This window comes from Gymnodraco acuticeps, unplaced genomic scaffold (assembly GCF_902827175.1).
Source record: "Gymnodraco acuticeps unplaced genomic scaffold, fGymAcu1.1, whole genome shotgun sequence".
NCBI classification, from domain to species: domain Eukaryota; kingdom Metazoa; phylum Chordata; class Actinopteri; order Perciformes; family Bathydraconidae; genus Gymnodraco; species Gymnodraco acuticeps.
Genome location: NW_022992193.1, coordinates 1,336,929 through 1,359,550, shown reverse-complemented (window position 1 = coordinate 1,359,550; position 22,622 = coordinate 1,336,929). Strand labels below are relative to the sequence as shown.

At 41.6% G+C, this 22,622-nt stretch overlaps 1 protein-coding gene across 1 annotated transcript in view; it reads left to right on the top strand.

Moving 5' to 3' along the window:
- The window catches only part of LOC117539281 (activin receptor type-2A-like), a 43,565-nt gene that overhangs the window by 2,822 nt on the left and 18,121 nt on the right, over positions 1-22,622 (top strand). The window contains 3 exon segments of the mRNA XM_034205326.1: positions 15,362-15,569; positions 16,744-16,877; positions 18,919-19,073. Coding sequence (XP_034061217.1) covers positions 15,362-15,569; positions 16,744-16,877; positions 18,919-19,073 — 497 coding nt within the window.

The following is a 22,622-nucleotide window of genomic DNA, read 5'->3' as shown; positions in this document are numbered from 1 at the left end:
CTCAAGTGACACTGTCTTTTTATGAGGTTATGTAATGCTATGTTGCACAGGGAGTAAGACACTATACTGGTCCTTAACAGCAAGGAGTAAGTGCTTTATCCTCCAGTTTAAAATGTTATCAAACAGACAAAAGCAAGCATGCTTAATCAATTAGTCTATTGACAAATTAATTAGCAAAAATGGTGATCGATTAGCTGTTGTCTCGGCCTCTTGGACACAAAGATTTCCTGTTTCAAGTTATGTTACAGTTCATTAAATATATTTTCTGTTTGCACAAAACAAGCAATACGTGAGTATCACCATGGCCTATGGACTTGTTATCTTTTGACTATTTCCTGACATTTTACAGAGAAAACAATTAGTTATATATTGACCAAGCATGTGGCAGATTAATCAATAGTCAATTAATTGTTGCTTGCAACCGTGAATAGTTTTAAGAAACTGTGCCCAGCTAATGTCAATTTCTTTCTGAGGCATACCTTAACACTTACCTACTTATGTAATCATGAATCAATAAGACATGTCATTGTTAATAAGTGTTACGCGATACATGGAGTTTCTGGATATTTATTAATACTCAAAGTGTCTTAATTAAGCCTTAAAACCAGACGGGGCTTTTGGAATGGAGGGTGTCTGTTTCCACACAGAAAAGGCATAGATGTGAAATGTGACCTGGTTTAATGTTGCGTTCGGCAGCTGCCGAGTGTTTTGATCAACGCTGGCATGTGTAAATGCTGCCGTAACACATGGCGGGTCAAGGTTGTCTGCCAATGTGTCGATGTGACAGGATAGTAAACGGGTTTCATGTGTGAGTTTTGCTACTTTGGGCTCAGTTTTGAAACTCCTGCTGAAACTAGAAAGAAATACATTTTCATTCTAACTGATAAAGCCACACTGCAACAGGCGGACGTTGAACCCGGGTCATCTGTTTGAAATGCGACCTCTGCCTTAGATCTCACGTGGGCATAAACTGCAAATAGGTAAATATTTACTGTGCTGCCTCAGGAGTTATGGCAGTTTAGATCCTCTTAGATTCTATGGGACTGTGAGCTAGGAGAAATTGCGATTTAAAGATTGTGTTTATTTAAGCCTTGATTGAAGGGTGTCTTACGTGAATCAAAAAATAACCCATGTCATGCTAACAAAGTGAATTATTGTGTTCTCTAAAAGCCAGCAATATCTGTCATTTGATATGGTTTTAAGCAGCAATATGACGTTTGACCCTTTCCCTAATGATGTAATGAGTATAATTAGTCTAAGTTGAAGCAACAACACTCTGGCCTGTGTCTCCTCTTCATGATCTAAATGCAGCTCAGAGGTCATACCCGTGAGTAAGTCATGTTTTGCCCGTAATCTGGGGGGAAATGGCTGTTTAGGTTTCTGTATACATCGTAGGGCTGTGCAATTAATCGTATTTTAATCGCGATTACGATTATGGCTTGCGACGATTATGAAAACAGCATAATTGACAAAATACGATTATTTTGCTGGGTGCGCTTCGCCCCTCCCTAAAAGCCCACTCGGCCACGTAGGAGTGATATGTGTTGTGAGTGTTCAGCGCGAGCGAAGATGTCAGAACAAGAGCAGCAACTAGTTAAAAAGAAGGGTACAACTATTTCCACTATTTGGAAGTACTTTGGCTTTCAGGAGTCCGACGTGGAGCAAAACAAAGTACAGTGCAGGATTTGTTACCAGGTTGTGTTGGCACCACACGCTAACACAACCAATCTCTTTAATCATCTGAAATACAACCACAAAGTGCAATACGACCGGGCAGTAATACAACAAAAAGCAGATGCCCGCTCGACTTCATCCACCACATCATCACAGTCATCGATTCAGGACGCATTGTACAGAGCAACGGCCTACGCGACGAGCTCGCAGAGACACAGAGATATTACAGGTGCCATTACATTTCACATCGCTAAAGATATGTGCCCAGTTAGCACTGTTAGCAACCAGGGCTTTAAGCAACTTGTCAACACGTTGGACAAGCGTTACGCGATGCCGTCTCGGTATTATTTCATTCGGTATTATGTGACAAATGCCGTGGGGATGTTGAGAGAGATGTGGCTTCAGCTGACTACTTTGCTACCACAACAGACCTATGGTCTAGCCCAGGGGTGCCCAACCAGTCGATCGCGAGATGTGTCTAAAAATAGAACAACAATATTCTGTTTAATGTCCTGTAACATAATCTTCCTGTGCCAGAATAATGCACTTGAACGCATCAAAGCTTTGTGATTGGCCGGCGTCACCCCATGTGTCGGGGCGTGGCTGAGGGTCTTCAGTACAGGTGGCAATATCGTCACCTGCCTGCGCTCATCTCTGAAACCAGACCATGTAAACAGGCTGGTGTTTATTGCAAAAAATCTTTAAGAGATGACATGAGCAGCCCTACCAGCATTTGCCATGGTGGCCTAAACGTTTTTATTTGGTCTTAAATTGTAGTTCAACATTTATTTCCTGTTACTTCTGGACCATGACGGTTGGCCAGCCTTCAACGTTTAACTGAGTGGAATATGATGAATATGTTTTACCAAAATGTTGGCTATATGTTAAGGAGTTTTCAGTAGGTTGTGACAGTGCACTGCAACATGTTTGATTTCATTTATTTTGGTCTAATTTATTTTTATTTATCATATTAATAATCTATGTTTATATGGTTTTGGAAGTGCGCTCCAACATATTTGTTGATCTTGTTTATTGGTAAAATATTATTTGTTTTAAAGTTCAATGAATAATCGTCAAAATAATCGTGATATCAATTATTGACCCAAATAATCGTGACTATGATTTTTGCCATAATCGCACAGCCCTAATACATCGTCCTCTGAGATGATAGATGGCGAGTCTTGTGCTCTTCCTTCACATGTGGCCTCCTTTTTTGTACACTGCAGCAGTTTCACACAGACATTGATCCTCTTGCACACCAGTGTAAGGTTACATCGATATGGCGAGGCTGAAGCAGCCCCGGGTTTTAAAAAAAAGAAAGAAATCCTCAGCAGCAGATGTGATGATTCAGTTTCAGCTCTGCTTCGTATCAAACTTGAAACAGGATCTGAAATCAGTGATCAGACCAGAGTCTCTGTTCCGTCCCATTGAGCTGGGGTTAACTTACATTATCCAGTTTCTATAAATGGGGGAATTGTTTGACTGCAAACATTTTTGTTGACAACATTTTTGAGCAACGCGTATCTGTGTTTGTCTGAATAGACCCTGACCTTTGACCTCCTTGCTGTGAATAGAAAGAGATAAAGATAGCTTTTCCTCCAGCATGCAATTCATTATCAGATTCTCAAACTAAGCATTGGAAGAAAAATGAATACATTCTGGTTGTTTCTTTTAGCCAATTAACTATTAAACTGCTATTCAAATGCGACTTAGTTGTTCCTGGCAAAGGACACCCTTTTTCACAGGCATGGTTTATTATTAGAAGACATTTATAGCCTTCTTTTTATCCTAGAAACACTAGGTTTGATAAAGACTATCTGTGCTTTACTTTAAATTGCCCTTAAATAGTTTTTAAGATTACAAGGTCATTGAGTTGATAGTGAAATCAAAGAGTAGAAAGTGAGAACCTCTCCATTTGTGAAGCCTTTGTCAGCCATTCTGAAAACATTTGCATTTTTTATGGCGGGTGTGGTCTGAGTATATAAAAACGGTAATTTCATTTAATGTGTCTTTGAATTGAGATGGGGACGCTCCGATCGATCGGCTGCCAATCGATATCGGGCGATATTCACTCTCTGCCGATCGATCGGTGTTCTCTATAAATGCCGATCGGGAGAGCCGATCGCATGACGTAAAATTATGACGTAAAAATACATGACACTTTTCTCTGTGCGCGGCAAAACAAGCTCCCCAAAATGGCTACACCAGTCTGGCACCCCCCCACTCGATCTGATCGGTATCGGCCGATACTGATTCCGACGATCGACCCCAAAATTGGCGATCGGAGCATCCCTAATTGAGACAATTTTCACGGTGACTTCTTACCATCCTGTGCCCTCTGCTGCAGCGTTTTGGGTGTTTTTTGGACTGGTCTTTGTCCTATTTTCTCCCCTATCTATTTCTAAAATGTTCTCATGCATAATGCATAAGCCTTCAAAAACACAGGTGTATTTGTTAAGGCCAGATGTAGCCTCGATTTCCCATTGGGCCCAACTAGTCAGACTTCTTTGCAGGGCCGTGTATCATTCTGTGCTTTAACATCATAAAAACTAAAGGGCCGTACTAGTTCATGGTCATGTTCATGTTAGTAAAATGGTAAACAGAAACAGCATGTTGCCAGATCTGTGCCGGAGGAATTATGACCCTCCTAAAATTAGACCTTGGCCAGGTGTTTTGTGCTCTGTGCCCACGGCAAGCTACTTTTTCGTGTGCCATAGTCTTATAGTTGCATTTATTCAGTGGAATCAACTATGTGTGTAAATATGCACATACGTGTGGTTGAAAGACAGTAGAGTGTTCAATCGTTAAAGTTGTGTTTTTAAAATTGGCTTTAAAAAATTGACTTGGACCCAACATTGGGCCAAATACATTTCCTTCCAACGGAGGAGGCTGTTGCGAAATCATTTATTTTGATCTCCTTATCTCTATTATTTTACATTAGACTGCATTACTACATCTAAATCACACTGGAAAAAAAGAAAATGGCGTATTCAACCTTCGTAAAGTTCAGTCGCAAACACTATTCCTCTTTTTGATTCCCTGCTCACTGAATTATTGGAAATCATTCAACTGATGGTCAATTGATTGCCCTAGTTTATCATGTGTGAAAAGCATGGTAGGTAATCTTTTTTATAATTACACAATGATGTTTCAACTGATTGTAACGGCCTAGGGCTTCTCTTAAAGCACACTCACCACATTAATGACTATCTAAACTTTCACTACAATTAAGAATCATCAAAATACCATAATTGCTGTCGAGGGGATTTTCTTCGGCAGCAGCTATTGTTGCAACCTGCTTCTGGTATCACCGGGTTCAGCATTGCCACACAGGACAAAACAGAGGTTAAGTAATTAGAGGAAATCGTTTGGGTTTAGTGTAGTTTTCTGAGGCTACAGATGCAGTAAATCTTCCAGCTCAAAGCCAATGCAAGAGATTTCTTTTTGCAAATGATGTAATGCACTGAATCTTTTTATTACAGCAGTGATCGGACTGAAATAAAATACATGTTTAATTCAGCTTTTCCTCCTTGGAGGAAGCAGAGATGTTGACAATGATTAGACAGTGTAAGACAGTAAGAGCTACACTGATACTGATACATCTGCTCAATACGGTACTTATTCATCATAATAATCAGACTCCATTATTCTCCCGGTTTGCCACTAAGGAGTCTTTTTTGTTGTCTGTACAATGAGTGTAAATGAAATCATACTTACGGAACATGGATGACTATAATACTGATCTACGACTATACCTGAGTAATTGTCAGGTCTTAGGAGCGTGAGGGTCAACCCCCCGTAGCTAAAAGGTCACGTGTTTGACATCCGCTACAAGCATTCATCCTGTCACTGCCTGCGTCCTTGAGCATAACCCAATCTGCTCTTCTTTTTGTAAGTCACGCAGGATGAGAGCATCAGCTAAAAGCCTAACATGTAAATGCGGTCCGAGCGCACCTCCTAAATGGGAAGCCGATGAATTGCCCGTGTAACCATTACTGACTCTAATGAGAACAAATGACAGGGATTCCAAGGTTGAAAAGGCAACGTCACCTTTGGTGTGTGTGTTGTGGCGATTAACTCAAGATATTTAGATCAAACTATTCAAATATACACGAGACTATTTTATTTAAGTGTGGTCCAGATTGGTCTTTTACTGTAATTAATGCATCCTGCAGATGTTGCTTTATGTGCTTGGGAGCGTTTCAGTCTAGACAGGCTGGCTGCTCAGACTGAGAAGCCTGGCTTTGATCCTTGATTAAAAACTGCGAGCTGTACATTCATCATGCTCTTGTTTCAGGCTCTCTCGAGGGTCCTCGCCTGCTTTGCGCTCCCTCCTTCCTCTTCGTCTTCGCCCGTCTCTTGCCAACATTCCTTATTGTCATGAAGGTCGTGCTAACCTCTTATCACCAATCCCACTAAAGGGTAATGGTGTCTCGCACACACTGTTCGCCTGTGATATTGGGGGTTCTGTTATCCGGCCATTATTGTTGCTGTCCCTTTGTGTTGCTATCTGATGAACCTCAAATGTTAGGATGCTTCGAGAAGCAGCCATATGGTGTGCAAACACATCAACAGGTATTTCGTCTGACATTTATCGCCCCTGTTATACACGTTTACAAAAATTGAAAGAAGAAAAAGCCAGAAAAATTCAATAGGGATGTCTACAGAAAATATAATGGAAGAGTAGCTACTCAATTCACCTTGAATATTTGGCTTTTCAGCTTTTGTAGCCGTCTTGTCTTTTGACACTGGCTGCTCACTTGTAGCTCAAACCTTTTATATGAGGGGATTTGTTTGGTCTTGAAACTCTTGGTTGTCTGACAAGTTTTTTCTTCCGAGCAGTATTGACGGGAAAGAGAGTTTTGAAATGTCAGCAGTCACTGAGTCATCTTCGGTTTGAAGAAAACTTTAAACCCTGCCGATATTATTTATTCCCTGCATGAAGGGAGTCAAACATTTACTGCACCTGTAATATAATATCATTACAAATACACACGTTTTATTTGGGCTGTGAGGGGCCTTGTGACCAGTATGTGTCATTACTTTAAACTAAATATAAAGACGAGGCAGTGAGGTCGTCTGATGGCTGCTCAGATGAAAAAGAGGGATTTATTAGCTCCCGACATTTATTGGTTTGTCTCGTACAAATGTGAAGCCGGCGAGTGCAAACAGTGAGCGTAATTGAACGTCTTGGCGGACCACGTGAGATGACTCATAATGGAGCGGTGCATTAGTTACACACATCAGCAGCAGTGTGGGCTAACCTTGACCACAGAGTGTATTTCTGTACACTTTCTCCCCTCTTTGCGTTTTCTAATGCAAGCAAAGCTGCAGAAGCTGAGCGCTATGGCTGCAAAGTATACCAACATTTAACCAAAATCGCAATATGGATGCAATTTCAGTCAAAATAATTGCAATTAGTACTTTTTCCATATCGTGCAGCCACACTAATCAACATTGTTTGATGGTTATTTGATATCATATTGTTTTTGAAGGTCTGTATTCACTTATGATGGTTGCCTGAAGCACATTGAATACGTTTCCAGCAGTGGATTATGGGAGATCTCTGGACTGGATTCACAAAGGACCAATCTCCGACTACAGTTTATATCATGGTGTTGTCTGCCAGTCTCCCTCCCTCCTCCCCCCCCCCCCCCCCCTCCGTTCTTCTCTTATTGAGTGCTTGTTTTATAAAAGTGAATTGAAACGCTCGTACCGCCGTACATCACGGCTTTGTGATGTACAATATCACTGAAAACTCAATACGCAGTTCAGCTTTAAGCCCAAGTGGCACTTAACACACCCTTCAAATAAATCCAAACAATTCAAGCACAGAGGGGATGGTGGGGGGAAGGGGATTTGTACAGATCCTTCTCCACCACTAGAGATAACGAGGAGTTTTAAATGGCTCGTCCTGCAAAGAATGTACGGTATGCAGTGGACGACTGTAGCCCATTACCAAAGAGGGACACGGGGTATGTTCTCAGTGTGCAAACTGTACAGCCGGCGTCAATTTAACGGCGAGAGGCTCCGGCAACCGGCCCCATCAGCGCTAATTGAGGCGGAGACCAATGGCCGTTTGTCGCTCGGGCATACCAGCGGGGATTAGAGGGATTGGATTCAGTTGCTGAGTGCTGTGGTTTTTAATGCCCCCCCCACTCACCACGTCCCTCCTCCCGGCCCGTGGAAAGACTGCAGTCTTTGTGACCAGCTCACCCGAGCCAACCCGAGCACCTCTGCCATGTCACGACAGCGTCTGATCCAGCGTTAATGTAGCACTCTGCAAAATGACTGTCTACTGTCAAATAGTGTCTCCACTCTTACCTCTCCATTCATTCAGCTACAAAATGACCACTGTAATGATTCAAATTATACAGCTTTGCCACATTTTCCACTTTCATCCAAATAACAAATCTCATCTGACACATTCGTACACTTTCCCCCCCTCATTTTCTGATTATAACCATTAGACTGTGATAAATATCTCTTAAACACCAATTAGGCACCATGGCTAACTTCTTATCAAACGTTGTGCTATGGGACTTGAATATCCGCCGCTAGCTCTAAGATAATGCTAACCTCACAGTCAGTGGTGTCCCATCATGCCCCTGGCTAGGGCTGCTGGATTATGGCAAAAATCATAATCTCGGTTATTTGGGTCAATCATTGATATCACGATTATTAAAAACGATTATCCTTTTACTTTGAAAACATCCATTTATTGAAAAACAGTTGATTACCCTGAACTTTAAGTATAATTCAACTGAAAAACAAAAAAAAGATTAATTAAAATAAATAAATAATCGTTTTATTTCGATTATGTTGTTTTCATAATCGTTGCAAGACAAAATCGTAATTGCGATTAAAATACGATTAATTGAGCAGCCCCTAATGCCTGTAATAGTTAAACATCTATGAATGATGTAGAAACTCTTTATCAGGAGCTGCCCTAAAGGAAGATGCATTTCTAACCAGCGGGGCCTACTTCTATGTTCCTTTTGATGAGCCATTAAAATGCAGGTTTGTGATTGGTTTGGTCCCAACATGGCTTAATGTTACTGAATCTGTTTGTGCCATCCTACAGGGAAATGACAGACACAAACATGGCGCTTTAATGGATGTTGTAACCTATCCTGGCAAATAACATTGATTTATCTGGTTTTGGAAGACACCTTTTTAGAAGGACAGCTTGATTTGATTGTAGCCCAATCGAAGTGACAGTTTACAAAGTGTCTAAACTCATTTGACCCCAATGCCATATCTATATTCTTCTTCAAAAACTGACTGAAGCACGTTTGCCTCTTTTCCCCAGAATATTTGAAGGGCATTATCACTAACTTTAATCCAATAATGCAGCAATACTACTAAAAATGAAGATGTGTCCAAATGTGCAAATGAAAAAGCTGTATTGAGTTTATCTTGCGTTATTTATACCAGGCATAGGGTGTCAAATTGCATCAGGAGCAACAACAACTATTACTGGAAAGCCAAGAGCTCTGCAGACATCATTTTGACCCCTAGCCTCACCCTACCTTCTTTATTCGACACTGTTCAACAATCACATTTGTTTTTAGCGCAGGTCACACATTTACCCACACATACCAGCGCCCCGTACAACCATACATCAACTCAAATCTATTTCATCTCCGCCTGGACGCAGATGATAGGTTGATCCGTAGAACAAATTCCATCATAATGAACAATCCCCGCTCCTGGCAGCCTCACAAAAAAAGCCTTGATGAATGGGTTGTTTACCTACTTCAGTGCATGTAGTGCCGAGTGCAGGCCTGGCCCGCCAAAATGCCTTTTCATTACGAGGCTGCAGAGCCCTGCGACCAGTCACTGAGAGGAAACTGGATATCGTTTCCTGTATTCCTCAGCAGTCGTCAGGCAAAAACATGCCCGATGGACGCTTCTTGAGTCTTAAATATCACACTGTAATGCAGTTATTGACTGTATTATTATGTTTTTTTCTCGAGTAATTATGCATCTTTGGAGCCGAGTATCAGCTGTCAGTGAAACCAGAAACGTGAAGTCATTGCTTTCAATATGGCCGCCAATCTAATGACAAACACTCTATATTGTGGTGTTAAGCGACTAGCAATAGAAACAAGACAATCATACATTTATCTTGTGTAGTTTCTCCTTTCATAACCCTAAACAAATCATACCGATTGTACTTACACTCAACCTCAATGCCTCTACATTTTAATTAAAAAAAACGTATTTGCACAGTTTCTCAATTTGGAACCTATCAAGTATCCAAGCTAATAGAAAGTGTTAAGAACTGAGGGTAAAATGTAGCTTTTGGCTGATGTTGTTTTTCTCCTATGGCTGTTAAAACTCAGAGGAACACAACTGTTTGCTTTTCTGCCACACAAGCTCAAGGATTCAGACACTTTATCTGTTTCACCATCCAGCTTTAGTTTTTTTTAAGGGTAGAGCGGACCCTCCCCCCCAGGCGTTTGCTGGCTACCTACCAACGCGACTTAGTCGAAACTTCTCCAACGTTTGGCAGGTGGTTGGTGGTCATTTAGCACCCAGCATGCAACTCACTGTCCTGGACCTAGATCAGACCAGAACCATCTCTGCTGCGTTGCTCCAACCTTCTAGCCCTCACACTTTGTGATTAGACATGTGCTAATACACAGGATCTGATGTAGCTCTCCCGTGTGCATTTTGTTTCCTCTTTGGCACTCTGGCTTGTATTTGAGATGGTGGTTGGAGTGAGTGCATGTCATTTGAGTAAGAAAGTGAATTTGTGCCAGCTCAGGCTACTTACTGTCTCATAAAAGGAAATACTTAGAGGAGGAATTGATTATGGTCATATTTCACAATTGGGAAAATACAGTGTGTCGGAGTTAGATGAACAACAAATAATGCCGTATTTTTGTTCCGAAGATTTCGAAACAAAAACTATGTATCAAGTGATTTTTTTTTATCCATCTATAAGAATTACGGTTTAGATTTTTCATCGGCATAAAACGAGTTTATTTCCTGTACTTGTTCAATTAGCAATGGATGTGACTTTATGATTGTATAATGTATTCTCATTGATATACTGTCAATACTCCTAAATAGAAAAGCAAGAGAACGTCATTTTGAATGACTTCTTAAAGCTGCTAACTTAATGAATGTAATCTTCATAACAGCCTTCTGTGTACCTCGCTCCCTAACTTTGCTTTAGTTCATTATCCATGCTGAGCACAAATCATGATTGATCATTAAAGCGCTGGGAGCTTGAATCAATTTTTTGCAGATTTGGTTTCTTTTTGAAGCTCCAGGGGAAGTGGGGCCAGCAGCAAGTTGGGCTGTTTGTCAGCCTTCAGGTCTATCACAGTGCACCTGACCTCGCCATCAAAGAGGGAAGCATCACCCTCTGCGTCCTGCTCTCAGTGTCGAAGGCCTCCACCGTATTTCTCAGATTTGGCTTCTCGGAATTGCCTCTACCTAACACGACCTCTTGGCCGCGATACAAAGATTGCATTTTCAGGGCCGGCAGCAGATAATCAGTAATCTCAAGTCGCAGCATCTCTGCCAAGTCCACAATCTTTTCCATCTTCATATTACACTCTCTAGTGAATCTCCTGTTTTCAGTCTAATTCTTCTCCCGTCTAATTGCCTCTGTGGTTGCAGGAATATCTTTACGTTTATTTCCCGTCTATCAGTTGGGGACTTGGAGCTTAATCACAGTGGAATGGAGCATCAGCTAAATGCCCAAAATGTAAAATGTCAGAGTGAATTTCCAGAGCGAGGGGTGAGGAGGGTTGAAGCAGTTTTTCACAAAGTCCCAGTGGATTGGGAAGTGGGTCGGGTATTTAGACATTTTGCAAGGGGAGGCATTGCTAAATGTCCACAGCTAAAGTAGGTCGTGGTTAACCTTGAAACATCTCACATATAACTAGAAGAGAGATGCAGAAAATGATAAATAAACATGCATTATTGAAGGTATTGTATTGACTGTATTGTGCGCTAGTATTCATCTTGATGAAGGTCTGACAAAGCATTCCTTTATAAATGAAACATTACAATAACTCTGGTTTATTGCAGGACTTTCTCAGAATGTGCGTCACAGTGACGCATTTCTTACATATGAAGTTTAAATAGATATTTTTCTTTACCCATTTCCCCCACATGAGCAATCAGCCATTATTAAATATATGTTACAAACACCGTCTCCTAGAAAACCACAACCTCGCTTTACGCACTTTGGCTATAGTCGCCCAACGCTGTGTTTCTTTCTCGATCGTTCTCTCCAACAAACGTTATTAGGACAAACAATGTGGCCTGTTCTTCTCATGTTTGACATTTCCAAGCGTGAAATGTCTCCCAAGACAAAGAGCCTTCTCTCTTTATTGCCTGGATATGTGCCTGTGGGTGGAAGCCCTATTGTATGTCCTTGCACAATTGCTCGTGTAGGCTCTGCACTCACTGACTTTATCCGCTTTAGTGAACTCTGAGCTTGCGACTGAGTCAGAAGATTGATTTCTCCGCTTTATATCCTTCATATCCGCCATACTGCCCACCTTTGGCACACTGCGCTATAGGCAACCAGCCTGTATTGTCACCTCAATTCAGCGCCGTGATTGATTTGAGCTCTTAACGGCTGTATTTACACCACAGCGCTGTATTTGCAGTTCACATGGCTCGCAGCTCTTTGACACACAGTGTAATATCTGAATGGAGGCGTTATCAATGGAGCTGCTGAGGTGTTGCGGCTTGCCTTGGCCGAATAGAACAAAGACGTCAGGCTTTAGTCATGCTTTTTGTATTTGAGCAATTTTCAGGAAAGCATTAGGCAACAACAAAATGTAAGAATACAATTAAAATCCTATAGAAAGAGCATTGTGGGATTAAACAAAGCAACAGTTCCCAGCTTCTCAAATGTGTGATATTTCATGCTTCATGTGATTGACTTGTTTTTGTTTCAAAAATGTTGGCCAATTGGATTGTGGGAAAATATGCTAGAAATGTCCTCAAATATTGTTGACATAGTAAAACGATGAATAGACTTTTGGACAAAATAATCTGCAGATTAATTCCCAAAAGTAATCATAAATTGCAACCCTATTCGAAACAATTGCTTGTATTATATTATAAACCAAACCTTTTCTAGTGACCTTCAAGGAACTAAAGGCTCTAAATAAGTCAACAAATGAAATCTTATAACCTCTTTTGATTCTTTATTATGGTTTTATTTATCGAACTCCAGTTCTCTAGCAACACAACGGTGTGGTATCTGTTTCATTTGGGTACTGCAAACTCATTATTTTGAGTTGGATGTAATGAAGTTCACGCAGGAACTTCCTGTTGCATGCATTGTAAATCCCTCCAGTCAAATGGGAATGCGCATGCAGAGCACCTGAACGCATCGTTCCGCGGGGATCAGCGCCAGCATGGCTGATGTTGTTACACCAGAAGTGGCTAATGAGCTAACCTTCCGCTTTACCTCCGCATACCTCTCTGTAATTATCGCCTTCAGCTCCCACGAGAGCCAGTGAAAGGGAGCGGCGCTTTCATCCCCATCCAGCAGGAACAGAAACAATAGAGAAACCAGGCGCCATACAATGGACACTTAAACTGCCCGATGGAGTGGATGCATTTACTAAACAGCTGCTTATTTTGAGTCAACGGATACATCATGTCGTAGCATTATAACACAGCTTAGAAAATAAACTATCCGCACTGTTTGGGATATTCAAAGCACTCGATTTAAATACGGTAGGTATTGTTTGCTTTATTTTCTTATGTTTCCTGCAGCCATTTAATGGTTCCGATTGGAGCAGCTACCTTTGTTACCAACTTCTCCTCATCTTATCTCTACTTCAGGTTTCAGTGTCTAGCTCAAGGGCATTTTAGCTGCAGCTTATGGTGAGAAAACGAGTTAACTTTCCATTTCTTTAGTTTGTTTTTGCAAAGCCTAAGCAGCAATCTAACTCAGATTCATTGTTTACCTTCATTTGGTGCCGTCAGTCGTAGAGAAACTTTTTGATTGAACAGTCCAAGGCTTCCAGTCCATAACTCTTCAACATGCTTTGATTAACTTCAAAGTCTCTCCCTTTAATTGATCAAAATGACGGATGGCCTTCAGATTTTTCAGTCTGTTAAAAGACTTGAGTCAATGACGGGAACATTTCAGTTCTGCCTGTTTCTGTGAAATAATTTGGGACTTCATGTGGAATGTATTTTACGAGTAAAATGCTGCAAAGAGGCAGAGTGACCTCACCTGCCAGTGAAGTGGCCGCTCTCCTCCAGCTGCAGCTGTTATTGAAAAGAGACCTGCAGCGCTTCCATGACCCTGGATGGCATTAGCTGGCTTTACGTAAGCAGCCATTTTATTGAAAAATATCATGATCTACCAAAAAGTAACCTTCATTACGGAAGCTAAGCCCTGATTTCTGGAAGATTATGTGACTGGAAACACTTTCAGGGCGGTCTGGACACTTCTCTTTTGCGAGGTTATTTCACTGGAAGAGCAGAAGTGGATAAGGATTATATAAATCTGAGCATTACTCTTTATTTGTCCTGGACTTTTCTGTTAAAATACGGAACAGTTTGAGTCATTAAGGCAAAAACAAAAGCCAGTAAAGGGAGGGTGCAAATCCTTCCTAGTATGACAAATACAATTTAAAGGAAGTTAGATTGATAAAAACAAGTATAAATACATTTGGAAACTTATTTTTTAACACATTATGATAATTATAGAACTCCAACCGACACACATTAAAGGCCATATAAAATAGATGATGTACAATTTACATATTGACTTATCATAAAAAAGACATGATTCATACTTTGCAAACTTCTTCAGCAGCAATGGGAAGTTTATAACCCTTTGACTCGTGCACTGCCTTCCTTTTTCCATGCTTGATGAGCTGTTTGTCACCCAAACTAGTAAGTCACATCTGTATCAAAGTTGGCTGTTTTTCAGCAGAAATTCAATCCTGTGAAAAGATATCACCTCGATAAGTACCTGAGTAATAAAAACAGCTTTGAAATGTGGTTTCTCAGGTCAAGAGAGGCAACACTACTCACTTGTGTGGTGCACAAAATGATACGTAGGAAGCAGTCCTGGCTTCCTGTGTGTCTGAAACATTTAGCTGCAGTGTTGTCAGCCGTCTAAACCGGACTAACTCTCTGACAGGTGATGAGAGGCAGCGGCGCTAGACTGTCATGCAATATTTTTACCCGGATATCGTTTTGCAAAAAACCTGCTGTCTGCGTTCATCCGCAAGAAATCAGACTCCTTTTATTTTTGGCAGGGAGGGAATGAAATAGCTCACTTCTGTTGCTTTTGTAATCAGGATTTTGATTCCTCTTATTTTTTCTGTCATGCCTGGATCATTTGTATTGCTTACCTTAAACACCATTTTTCATTGGAAGTGCATTTTATTACAAATGCATTGTTGACGACTTCACAGTGTTGCATACTTTGAGGCAGTAAAGAAATGTCGTTCCACCTGTTATTGTCAAATGACTACATTCTCTGTCGATGACCTTTTCACTTGCCTTGTAAATCTTTCAATTGAAAAGGTGCTTTTTTAAGTTAACCTTGTAAAAATATGTGATAGAGAAATTGTTATTAGCAACCGCTCGTTCAGGAAAAGCCAACAATGCTGTCTTAATAATGACACTCCTTGAAATTCAAACAAAACTATAACGGTGTCTCCCTCTCCATCCTCTCCAGGTGCCATCCTGGGACGCTCGGAGACGAAGCAGTGCGCCTACTACAACTCCAACTGGGAAAAGGAGCGAACCAACCGCAGCGGCATCGAGCCTTGCAGGGGCGAGGAAGACAAGCGGCGCCACTGTTTCGCCACGTGGAAAAACGTCTCCGGTGTCGTGGAGGTGGTAAAGCAAGGCTGCTGGCTGGACGACGTCAACTGCTACGACAGGTACGCAGGAAGCAGAAAATAAACATGTAATGCCTGAACAATCTAATGAAACCAAGTCAATGGAAGTTCATCCGTAGGTCTGTTGAATAACTCGTATTTAAAACCATTTTCAGTGACATTTTAAAAAATGAACGTCACTTGTTTATCGTCAGAATAGACTGGTTTGGTGTGTTGTCACTTTTGACAGCATTGAAGAGTTCCTCTAACGCCTCACATGTGGCTGTCAGGGACTTGCAAATCCTCCCTTTTTTAGAAAATGTGAAAACACAACATCTCTTCTGTTGATTATATGTGAAATATGTCATTTATACCTAGTAACAATCTTGGTTTAAGGGCTAATTTGCTCTGAAATGTAAGGTATTTGCCCCACAAACGAAATGAATATGTCAAAAATGATTCAAACTGAATTAAAATAACAGATGTCAAAAAAGTACATTTACAAATGTATCAAAGAATACGAAAAATATCCATGCCGTTTCGCCTCTTTAATCAATGCTTCAAAGCTGTACATTAATTCAAGCAAGCACACCATGAAGAGATGTTGACTCTGTAAACAGTTCAATGAAATTACCAGAGTTTTTGGTTGATTTCCCATCTTTAACAGACCGTGGTGTATTCCTCCAAACACAGAAACAGATATATTATTCTAGTTAGTTCCCGGCTCAAACCTCACCCTGGCTGCTGGTTTGAGCCGGTTCTGCTTGTGTTTGATTCGCGAGCGATAAAGTAGATGGAGCAGCCCGCACAGTTTGGGTACCTCTACTCAGACGGCGCCGCCTCGCCTCCCCGGAGAGTCCAGAGCAAGGCGAGGGCGGCTGCTGCCACTTCCTTTGGCTTTTATCTGATGACTGTGTGAGTGTGAAGCAGAGAGAGTGTGAGATTGTAAGTGTACACGTGTGTCTCTTTGCATGTGTATTGCCGTGTGTAGGAGTCACTTAATAAATGTTTTCCTTTCATGTCTTCCGAGAGGCAGGAGGGGAGTGTGTGTATGGGCCTCGTAAAGCATCTGCAGGGAGAAGTGTGTGAGCACATCAGCGTACAGTTGATGAGTTTGCGCGTGCACTCACTGGCACTTAAATAAAATAAATTGCTTCCCTGTCCTCTGCAATCGTGCAGAGAGGAGGGGATCGTTGAGTTCCTTGTTTTCTAATTCCCACCTCCATGTCTTCCGCAGTAGCGAGTGTTTGGAGAAGAAGGAGAGCCCTGACGTCTTCTTCTGCTGCTGTGAAGGCAACATGTGCAACGAGAAGTTCCTGTACGCCCCTGAAGTGCCCCAACCGGGAGCACCGCATCATTCTACCGCCTACAGTATGTACACTTCAACACACACACACTTTGCACACTAGGGTTGTGTTGCTGCCCAACCTAAAGTGGATTTTGTTGGAGTTGAAAAGTCAACTTTCTTATATTATATGAGTATTTCTGCTTACACCAGGATTTATGAGCAAAAACACCCACGACCAGTAGCAGGGAGAATACGATGTTTTAAATATCGTGTTGCCTCTGCATATGTGTAGTTGGTTTAAACTTTATTTTCTAACATCCCAAAACAATATCCAGGATTATAATTTGAGAACAGGAACAGGTTATTTACCAGGTGGGATTTGACTTGGTGTTGTACATTTGATTTGATTTATTTTGAATGTGTAAAGCAATAATACCCAAACAAAATTAATTAAACATGAGAATTATTATATTATACAAACTTAAGCGGTGTCAAATTGATAAACAAAAATATTACTGACTTACAAATTATATATAAACAAATGATCTACTTAATTACACATCCGAAAAGGGGTGGGAAGAAGTTTCCACTTATTTAATCCCACCCCAATTATTAACATATATTTATATTTATTTAACACATAAAAAAAAAAAAAAAGTAAAAACACTGATTGAATTTTTTTTTAACAAAACTATAATAGCATTAAAAAACAATAAAACGTATAGCAATATTTACATTGAAATAGAATAGAATAAAATATGTGCAGTAATAACAAAAAAATCCTCCAAAAAGTTATGTAAGGTACAAAACTGATCTCCAGGGAACACAGGTGTGGCTTTTTGAAAAGCAAAATGATGTAGCCCGTTATACTCTGTGTGCGCTCACAAACCGGTGACAGTTTGGTGTCCTTGAACTCATCACCTCGCTGCTGAAGGCGCGTCTGTCTTCTCCTATTCCTTTAAATGTGACTCTGTGAAACCTGTAGAGAAAAAAGCTATCTGACAATCGCCCTGAGCGTCCCACCATGCAGCTGGTGCAGCCCCGTCGGCCCCAACTTGTTCTTTCACCCCCCCCCCCCCCACCCCGCGGATGGCGTCCGGGCGTCGGCGCTCTGACAGGGGCAGCCCAATCAGACGCTCACACCTTGTGATGGCAGCACGGGCTGAGCCAGCAGGCATCACCCTGCAAGGGTCACACACAGTTCACAGCTCTGTTATTTTTGGAAGGGCGGATTACGTTATGTCACGAGATGGATTTGCTAATCCGTGGGTGTGTGTGTGTGTGTGTGTGTGTGTGTGTGTGTGTGTGTGTGTGTGTGTGTGTGTGTGTGTGTGTGTGTGTGTGTGTGTGTGTGTGTGTGTGTGTGTGTGTGTGTGTGTGTGTGTGTTGTGTGTGGTGTGTGTGTGTGTGTGTGTGTGTGTGTGTGTGTGTGTGTGTGTGTGTGTGTGTGTGTGTGTGTGTGTGTGTGTGTGTGTGTGTGTGTGTGTGTGTGTGTGTGTGTGTGTGTGTGTGTGTGTGTGTGTGTGTGTGTGTGTGTGTGTGTGTGTGTGTGTGTGTGTGTGTGTGTGTGTGTGTGTGTGTGTGTGTGTGTGTGTGTGTGGTGTGTGTGTGTGTGTGTTGTGTGTGTTGTCCTAAGCACACAGGCTGTAAGCAGGGTTGATACTGCACTTAGAGATGATGCAGCACAATGTCAAACCAATCAGGCAGCTGTGGAACACGTATGCAGATTATTTGTAGCCATACCAAAGAGTAAAAATACTCTATTGCAAGTAAAGGTCCTGCATTCAAAAACCTTACTTAAGTAAAGGTATCAACAACAACATATACTTAAATTGCTTAAGACAATGAAAGCATTTGTTAAGCTTTATGGCTTATTTCTGAATGAAATATATTACAATGATTGAATTTGTATTATTGATGAATAAATCACAGCTGGCATAAGTGTAGCTATGTATAATAGCATAGTATAATTGCTGCTAGATATCTTAACTGATATGTATATGTCAATTTATTTGTATTTAGACGTAACAATGTGATATATTGGATTGTTTTATATTTTCATGAAGATAAAAAAATGCCAATTCCTAACTTGTCATTTTTTGTCAACTCTGTCTCTCCCCACAGCCACCTCCAACCCATTTTCCCAGAAGCCCCAGCTGTTCAGCACTCTGCTGTACTCCCTGGTTCCCATCATAGGCCTGGCCGCCGTGGTCCTCTTCTCCTTCTGGATGTGGAGGCATCACAAACTGGCCTACCCCGCCGCCCTCGTCCCCACACATGTAAGTCTCAGAAAAACTCTTAAAATGTGAAATGAAACCCTCCAACTAAAGTCCACTCCATGACTTCATCAACCCTCATCACTGTGGTGTGTTTCCAGAGGTCACCTGTCAATCAAACGGTGTGGCAGGGACACTGGTGTCGGCTTTCTTCAAAGTTGCTGCTGATGCAGTTAGGGTTTCTCTTTTAGTCCGTGCTTCATCTGTTAATTGCAAACAAAGAGGGAAAAAGTCAAACGCATTGTTTCCTGCGTCGCAAATTACCCACATACTGTAAAATCAAACACTAAAGCTTTCAAAAACACATACAAATAATCAAGATAGGGACATTTAACGCTGTACTTACATAACAACCATTAAATATAACAAACAATACAAGTAAATTGTCATTAGTTTCTCGTGTGAATAAAGACTCTTGTTTTGTTTGGAGTAAAAACCAACCTTCAAAATTACAGCTGATCTAGTCTGCAGTGGGCTGAGACAGCCTTGCCCCCCCCCCCCCCCCCCCCCCCCCCCCCGCCGTGCACACAGAGACAGAGACACACTGTGCACAGAGTTTACGTTGAGATAATTGCTTTTTCAGTTTCTTCTTTTGAAAGTTGTATTGAAGGAGCCCTGGTTTCCTTTTTACCTTGAGTCTCTTTCTGAGCCAACGCTCAGACTGTAGCTCTCTCTGACGGCTCGTATTGTCTCACCTTTTAATCGCACAATTGCGAAATGCAAGTTTGAGGCACATCTGGTTGTGTCGTCGTTCGCTTATTCATTACTTATTCATTACTTTGCCATCAGGGTTTTTCCATAGCTGAAAAAACATCAACTTTTCATGTCTTCACTGGACAGTTTCATCACCTGTTTTAAACATCTTCATCCTCCTAGGGCTGGGAATAACGCTGTTTTGCAGAATTCCTGATTCATATCGTTTTTTTGTTATCACTTCAAGGCAGTTATGAGCCAACAGCAGCAGCAGAGCTATATTCTCTGCAGCTCAGCAGCAAGGGGGAAAAGAAAACCCAAGCAGAGCTTCCACCGTATGGAAGAGGAGTCAGGGGCCTCTGCATTATTGATGAGGCTTTATATAGGCAAACAAAACTAAACACAGAGACGCTCGCAGCTCTGCCTCCGAGGATTGTGGGTGGGTGGGGAGTGCGGGGGCGGGAGTGAGGAGAGACATGCAATTCTTTCAACTTGGTTATTGTATTTGCACAGAGCTAAAGCATAGCAGGGAAGAGATAAAAAGATAGTGGCACAATGCAATCAGGAAACAAATGCTAATGTAAATCGGAAATCAACACTGCTTTATGAAACATCTTACCTGGAGACAAATAAATGAACGACATAAAACAAAACGAGATCATGACCAACGAGGAGTCAGATCAACTCAGAATGCACAGCTGAAATATTCATAAAATCACAGGGGCGGGGGAGAAATGAAATAGCCCGGATGGAAGAAATGAAGTCATGGCGGATGTGTGTAATCGCGTGTGCGTGCAGAAGTATTTAATGCATGAGTAGGTGTACAAGGACAGGAGGAGGAAAGGAGGTCACTCGTACACGGATGTATTTAAGAGTCTGAAAGGAGGTGATGCAGTAAACCCCACCCGCCTGCTACTTGAAGGTGGATAAAACCTTATCTGATACACATCCCAAGGTTATTTTCTAATTGTTTACACCAGGGTTTTCAATAGGCGCTTTCACACCGGAGTACTTTTCCCCGTGCTTTTCCCGTTTAGTTCCGATAGTTCCTGGGATTTTGCGTTCACACCAAAAAAAGAACTTAGTTCATGAGAACTTTTTAGTGCCTGCTAGAGAGGTGGGACTTTCCTGGGGAGAAAAAAGTTCCAATTTCTGATTGGCCGGGCCAATTGCAAACCACGCCCCGTAAAACTCGGAAAGGTTTTTTGAAGCCGCCATTGTATTTGCTGGCATTAGCATTATTAGCATTAGCATTAGCCCCGCGCAGAAACGCAGAGAGACTAACTTATGGCAACACAAAAAAAAACATGGGAGCGGTGGAGATGAGGAGGTGTCGGCGTTCTGGCGATTTACTCAGAAGGCTTCAGTAGAAGCTGCTGGGAGTCCCAGCAGAAGAAGAAGTGACATCAGCGGCTTCATCTGCGTAATCTTCCCTCAGGGAACTTATTCCGGTGTGAACGCGATCTGCTCTTAGTTCCATGGGGGTACTAAGTGCTGGGAACTAATTACGGCAAAGTACTTGGTGTGAAAGCGGCTAATATAGAAGATGGAGAGCTGTGGGAGATGGATGCAGCAGGAGAGGAGATTTATTTCTATGTTCTTGTTTTGGGGTTGTTGTTGTTGAAGAATGCTCCACAGGCTGTATTAAAAAAGCAGGGGAGACTCCGGCAATCACTCAAATGGCTCGCTCCAAAGTCACTGCGGACGGCTTCCAGCGATTCTTCCACCGCTGAGAGCGAAAAAACCCGTCTGCTCCACCGCAGGTTACTGAGCAACACCTGCCTGATGAAGTCACATTTATATAAGAACTCAGGACAATAAGATGTTGAACGCCTACTGTTAAACCTGACTCATAGCTCCAAGGCATTCTCACACATCGACATGTCTCTCGTCAAGCAGAGGAATGAAGACAAAGTCACTAGTGTTGTCCAAAAGGCACTAAACAAATCTGTGTGCAATTGAAATGCATATTATACTTGAATATAAGTTTGTATTTTTTAAAGCGACACGAGTTGCATAACAAACCGACTTTCATTATGTTGCATATTAGCTTATAGCAACTCAATTAGCCCTCAAAGGTAGAATATACTTTATGGATTTAGTCTAAAAGAGCGCAAGTAAGCTGGACTTTATCCTGCTTGTTTTTGTACTACATTCATTAGAGCATAATACACAATACTTACTCATCGCTTTTTGTGTGACGGTAACAAATTGCCCACACTTTTTGCTAGTTAGATCTTATGGTTTTTCGTCATAGGTATTTTTCTTTGTTCTTTTGGCTCACTTTCTACATTTAGCCAGCCAAAGAGTTCACAGTCAGTGAAGACAAAGAAAGTGGCTTCCATTATTTTCTTTGCAAGGTAATGAAACATGTAGTCTTCATGATGCAAAAGTAATTGTTCCCATTTAATGATCATTTAATAGATTCATTATCACGCCTCAGTGATCTAATTTCGAAAAGAAAGACTTTACTAGGGACAGACTAAAGGTGAAGGTATTTGAGTTCATACAGGGTTAAACATTTTAAAAAGTGCATCTTTAACTTTCTTGCACTTACTTTCAAGGCCCTCGAGCCTTAAGGAGATTACATCCAGAGAGAAATGCAGAAAACAATGCAGCTAAGTGACTAAATGGCACGTTGTCATTATGAGGGTGGTCCATCATGGGCTGCATATTCGCCACCAAGCCTCCATTACTCACACCACAGCGCGAAGTGGAGGCAAATTGGAATTGATTGTGTCTGAGTACACAGACCCACCGCTTTCACACGCAAAGGCCTGCAGCACTTACACTTGTGTCTGGACTTTTTTTTCTTCACCTGGATGCTGTTTTCTTAATCTGTCCATCGCCCCGATCGAT